Source organism: Physeter macrocephalus, chromosome 14, assembly GCF_002837175.3.
Source record: "Physeter macrocephalus isolate SW-GA chromosome 14, ASM283717v5, whole genome shotgun sequence".
Lineage (NCBI taxonomy): Eukaryota > Metazoa > Chordata > Mammalia > Artiodactyla > Physeteridae > Physeter > Physeter macrocephalus.
The window spans coordinates 82,347,045-82,353,277 of record NC_041227.1 but is presented as its reverse complement, the minus strand read 5'-3'; the positions used below and the strand labels follow the sequence as shown (position 1 = coordinate 82,353,277).

Sequence of the window (6,233 nt, the reverse complement as noted above, 5' to 3'; positions counted from 1 at the left end):
CTCCCGTTGCGGGGCACAGGCTCCGGACGCGCAGGCCCAGCGGCCATGGCTCACGGGCCCAGCCGCTCCGCGGCACGTGGGATCTTCCCTGACCGGGGCGCGAACCCGTGTCCCCTGCGTCGGCAGGCGGACTCCCAACCGCTGCGCCACCGGGGAAGCCCCAAGAGCATCTCTTATTCTAATATTTAGTCTTTGACACCACCTCTGACAAGAGCTCCTGAAAGCCTTATGAATTCCTTAGTTCTAAGAGTACCAAGAGTATCTTTGGTTCTAATGAGGCGACCCAGGATGGGCTCCGGGATGGGGGCCGGTCACCGCGATTTTCAGGCTCCCCACCCCCACTCTCGAGAGGGGGGACGGGCTGGAAATGGAGCTAAGGAACGATCACGCCCTTGTGAGGACACCTCCATAAAGTCCCAACGGCGCGGGCTTCGGGGAGCTTCCAGGCGGGTGAAAACCGGCACAAGCCCCTCCCCATACCCTGCCCCACGCACCTCTTCCACCCGGGTGTCCACCTGCACCCTTTTCCATGTCGTTTTATAATAAACCGCTGACAGTAAGAGAACAGTGTTCCCGAGTTCTGCGAGGAGTTCTAGTCAATTAATCGAACCCAAGAGGAGCTCGTGGGAACCTCTGATTTATAGCCAACTGGTCAGCACGGGTGACAACCTGGACTTGCAGTGAGCGTCTGGGGGGTCAGGGGAGCAGGCACGTGGGGCTGAGCCCTTAACCCGTGGGATCTGTCGCCATCTCCAGGTACACAGCGTCAGAGGGAAATTGCACGACACCCAGCTGGCGCCCTGGATTGCTTGGTGTGGGGAAAAGAAACCCACGTCCGGTGTCACTTCTGAGCGTGGTAGTCATGGAAGAGTGAAGGGCAAACGCAGGAGGAAGACTGACGTTTTCCTGAACAGGTGATGAAATGAACGTTCAGAGTTAAACAGGCGACAACTTTAAATGACAGCAAAGTAACCCAAGACCAACAGCAGCAGGAGTCGGGACCACGGGGCGTCTCCCCCACTGGCGCCGCCTGAGCCAGACCGGCCGGTGGGTAACTGCCTCTGCGTGACGACAGCATCACAGAGAGAAAAGAGGGGGGACAGCCACGCCAAGAGCCAGCCGGGTCCCGGCGTGAGGTCTGTAAGGAAAGACCGCCTGCGAGGTGCCAGGACCGAGGCTGGGGGCACACGAGGTCACCTCATCCGGGGTACCCAGCGATGCCCGTGGCGGAGCAGGGGTACCGCAAACGCCCATCCCTTTATTCTTACTTTACTCACTTCGTTTGTATCTGCTACCCACGCGACCCTGGTGCTTTCTTTAAGTAAGACTTGTGCATCTTCCGCCTGCATTTAAACGGCTGACCACTGTCAAAGTGCAATGGCTTCGTGGACAAACGGTGACACGCAGGCATTGGAGGCTCAGGTCGGTGGGCTGGAGCGCCTCTCAACTCTGCCCGCACCCACCCTGCCCTGTGCTGCACGAGGCCCTGGGGGGCCCTGCACACGGCTGCGGTGGTGGCCGTGGGGCACTGGGTCCTCCTCCCCTAACACAGGCGCCAGAGTCAGTCTGAGGCCACTGCAAAGCCAGAAACCAGGTGGCCTAGAGGATGTGACAGGGCCGGGCATCTCTCTAGGGCGGGGCACATCCATCCACAAGACTCCACCCAGACAGAGCTTGGGTAGAACCTCAGAAAAAAATGTCCATTACTTTTATGGAAAATTCCCTAAGATATTTACCGGGGGGTCGGGGTGGGTGGGCGGCGGCCCGGCTGGCAGCGTGGCACTCTGGCCAGTCCCGCGGGGCCAGAAAGCGGGCTGTGGACACGCAGGTGGTGACAGTGCTCAGCCTGGAGCTTGGACCAGAGCCCGCTACCCTGGGGGCCTCAGCGCAACCAGGCCTCTGCTGGAGCCTCGGTGTCCTCGCTCGAGTGCATCTCTGTCTAAGCACAGTCAGGGTCGGGGCGCAGAGCAAGGAAGCGGGGGGTTAAGGATGGGCGAGATGGACGCGCGACGGTGGGGCCGTAGGTGCGGCCCGGATGGAGACGGTGCAACCCGGTGGGGGACAGGTCCCAGGTGGCCCCCAATACGAGCAGCCACACGTTTGGTTCGGTCTGGCCCCCGAGTCTCACTGAGCCTGGGGGAAGGGGCGGCGTGAGCTGGGATGGCCCAGGGTCCAGAGCCTCGGACCCCCAGCCCATTCCACCTCGCAGCCTGCCTTCCACCGTAACCCTCAGGCCTAGCCCAGCACTGGGCTGTCGTGTTGGAAAGAGAGATACTCGAAGCAGATCCTCAAGGCAGGATAGTTTGTAGAAACAAATCTAGCTCTGAATCCCAACTCAGAACCTACCCTTTTCAGCCCTAACTCTCCTCTTCTGTGAAGCTGGGTAAAATAATTACTTTCTTGCAAGATTGCGAGAAATGACTCTCCAGCACGCTGTTCGGTATGTCTGCCTAAAACCAAAACTGGGGAAAGCTAGGGAAGAGCCCGTCCCAGAAATACAGACTTTTAAATACTGAGAAGTTTAGATCAGACTTTGCAGCCAGACTGAGTTCGAACCCCAGCTCCTTGGCTTACAATCTGTGTGACCTCGGGCAAACCACATCATCAACAAACCTTAGTTTTCTTTTCTAAAAATGGAAAAGGTAGAGCCTACTCATATTGTTATTAGAATTAAGTTAATATATGTATAAGGCATTTAGAACAGTATCTGGCACAGAGTAAACACAAATTATTGTTAATAATAAATCAGAAATACCACGTTGAGTTAGGGAAAAAATATTTACTACACATTTCCAGTATTATGGAGTAAAACTATTAAAAAATCTGTACCTGACTTTGTAAATATTTTGCCTGCAGCTGGAACAGGAATGTGGCCTGTAAGATAAAACAAAAAAACAGCTCTCGTTGATTAAAAAAAAAGTCTCATTCCCACAGTTTACGTCGGTTCTGGTTTTTAGTAAGATAGTTAATCTTGTTATGTGACCTCAAATTCAGAGACTCAGACCCACACTAACCAAATGCTAGGATAATCAAATGCTAACTGTTTGGATCTTCCCAGAGCAGACTCCGTGAGGGCAAAAGCGAATTCTAACCAGCTCAAGAGAAGCCACTCGCTGCCTTGACATCTGAATGGCTCCGAGGGTGACAGCTCGCGGTCCTTCCCCAAATCCAGGCGGAGCCCAGGAAGCATCCTGATTAATTTGGAATCAAAAGTAACCCTAACCTAGAGGCCGTCATGCAGAGTGAAGTCAGTCAGAAAGAGAAAAACAAATACCGTATATTAACGCATATATGTGGAACCTAGAAAAATGGTACAGATGATCTCATTTGCAAAACAGAAAGACAGACACAGACGTAGAGAACAAACATATGGACACCAAGAGGGGAAAGTGGAGGACGGGGTGGGATGAATTGGGAGGTTGGGGTTGTCATATATACACTGTTGACATAAAATAGTGTATGAAGGAGGTAACTAATGAGAACCTACTGTACAGCTCAGGGAACTCTACTCAACACAGTGCTTTTTGGTGACCTAAACGGGAAGGAAATCCAAACAAGAGGGGACGTATGTTCACATATGGCTGATTTGCTTTGCTGTACAGTAGAAACTAACACAACATTGTAAAGCAACTACACGCCAATAAAAATTAATTAAAAAAAAAAGTAACCCTAGAATAAGGAAGGAAATGTCTTCCCTTTATCAGTATTTATATTTAATTTAAGCTCTTGGACATCGAAGTGGCATAAGCTCTGAGGATCAGGTGGGTGGGTCCAAGAAATTTTCAACTTCTGCACGAATAGTACTTTGATAAAATAAACAGACAAAAGGAGGGGAGGCCCGCGTTCACGAGCTGCTTCGTGTACCCAAACGCAAGGATGTTCTTGACAGTTACCGGAAGAGAAGGGATTAAAATCATCACACAGATCTGGGCTATCCTGAAACAGACAACAAAAGAGCCTCCAGTTAATATTAAAACAATTGCTGGTAATGCTGTCTTCAAGCTGAATCCACAGAGTATTTTCTAAAAATTAAAACTAAAAACAATTTACGTGGGAGAAGGTTAATAACACTTGTAAGTGACGGTTTCTTCGCGACGTAAGTCGACATCACATCAGGCCTGCTAAATGTCTGCTTACTCAGGGGAGCTGGACTGGGTGTTTTTCAGGTCACCCCAGGCAGAAAAGCTGGAAGGAACACAGCCCAATGAACTGAAGGTTGGGCAAAATTCGGAAGCCTCTTGGAAGAGCCAGGACGGCAGCCGTACCTCACAAGGAAGCACGACCAGCAGTCTCCAGAAGGGACAGCCCCCCTGCATCCGGCATCCCCGACCATCACTGGGGAGCCTGCTAGAACTGAGGGTTAACAATCCCGACTCTAAAAACAAGCGTGAGGCGACCACGTTGCCCTCTTCTACGCGTCGGGGAAAGATGCTCTGTGCGTGTGCAAAACGCCAAACGGAGAAACTCCGTGAAGGGCAGGCGGGGCCGTGTCTCCCGGAGGGCAGGGTCCCCACCAGCCCAGGGTCCCCAGGCCAGAGTCACAGCTTCCACCTTCCACAGGGTTCAAGTCCAGGTGACTGACCGAAAATGTCAACACAGGCAAGATAACCAGCCAGCCACTGACCGTGGCTGACCGTGGCCCTGGGGTTGTGACGCTAGAGATACAGCTGACCTGGAGACCTCGGGGTCTTGCTTCAGGAGCAGGAGAAGGCTCTCGGTGTTGAGGAAGAGGGCCCAGCACGGAAAGCAGCACAGCATCAGGATGAGGATGCTTCTCTGAAGGACGATCCCCACACGTTTTAGGTTCTTGGCTCCAAAGGACTTGGGAACACAAATACAGTGATGGAGAATGCAGCGCCTGGACCGCCTGCCACCCCCACCGGAAGTGCCCTGCCCGCCACCAGCAGCCTGCCGGATGCTTCCTGCCATCTGCTCCCACCCCAGCCACTGAGCGGGTTGCCCGGGACGACTGGTCCCCTGCTCCAGGGAACCAGGCAGGGAAGAGCTGAGCTTAAGAGGTGTGAGAAGAACGGGGCGCATGTTGGAGCCTTCCGGATTCATTCAGCGGATACTTCTAGAACACCTACCACGTGCCAGACAGCTGTGAGGCCTGGGAACTAACTCAGCAGGGAGCAAAGTCCCTGCTCTCACAGAAAAAAATCAGTCCGGGAAGGGGAAGAGGATGGAGTGTTGGGGTGGTGGTGAGCACAGCTCTTGACCTGGTGATGGGGGGGCCTCACCCAGGGGCTGATGGCAAGAGAATGAGCGGGAGCAGCCTGGGGGCGCTGCAGGGCTGGAACAGAGTGGGGGAGGGGAGGGGGACCCGTGTGTAAAATAGGTTCAATAATATCAACCACATAGGAGTGTCTTAGAATGAAAGGGGATAAAGTACATAGAGCATGCAACACAGCATCATCTAGTAGATCACGTAGTAGGTGATGAGTTAATATTGCTTTCCCTCCCCCTTCTGGCTGCTTTCCCTCCCCCTTCTGGGAGGGGAGGGGGAGGGGAGGGGGAGGGGGAGGGGAGGGGGAGGGGGGGGGGGAGGGGAGAGGGGTCACTGGACAGCTCCAAGCAGAGGAGCCCCACGAGCAGCGGAGGGGCAGGTGGGAGGCCAGGGCACAGACAGCGGGGAGGTGGACAGGCCGCTCCCCAGTGCCCCGGCCCAGGCCTCCTCTCTCTGCAAGTAACGGAATGACTGTCCCTTTCTTCAACCAAAAGCGTCCGACCTCAACACACATTAAAAGAGACAATGGGACTAAATTAAACACTCGGTAACAGAAGAATGGAAATACCAGTGACATATTACGGAATATTATGCAAATATTAAATAGGAAAGTATACACCGACTTCATTGAAACAGAACATTCTCCAAACACTGTTGAAGGGGAGGGGAAAAAACCATATGTAAATTCTAGAATTGTGTGGGTGCGTAAACGTACACATATTGGGGGCTTCCCTGGGGGCGCAGCGGTTGGGAGTCCGCCTGCCAACGCAGGGGACGCAAAAAAAAAAAAAAAAAGTACACAGATTGAAATATTTGTAGGATATTCACCAAAAAGTTAATAGAGGTAACTGGGGGATGGGCGGGGGTAAATTTTAGTGATTTTTTCCACTTTTTAAAATACTTTTCGAGATAACCTAAAATTTCTATATGTGTTTGGCCTTTATAATCTTTTTTTTTTTTTTTAACATCTTTATTGGAGTATAACTGTTTTACAATAGTGTGTTAG

At 52.5% G+C, this 6,233-nt stretch overlaps 1 protein-coding gene across 1 annotated transcript in view; it reads right to left on the bottom strand.

Moving 5' to 3' along the window:
• Positions 1-6,233, bottom strand: part of SLC47A1 (solute carrier family 47 member 1) — a 52,961-nt gene that overhangs the window by 37,050 nt on the left and 9,678 nt on the right. Inside the window, exons 4-6 of the mRNA XM_055089769.1 lie at positions 4,673-4,821; positions 3,894-3,936; positions 2,830-2,874 (exon numbers count right to left, since the gene is read on the bottom strand). Coding sequence (XP_054945744.1) covers positions 2,830-2,874; positions 3,894-3,936; positions 4,673-4,821 — 237 coding nt within the window. The remainder of the gene's footprint in view (positions 1-2,829; positions 2,875-3,893; positions 3,937-4,672; positions 4,822-6,233) is intronic.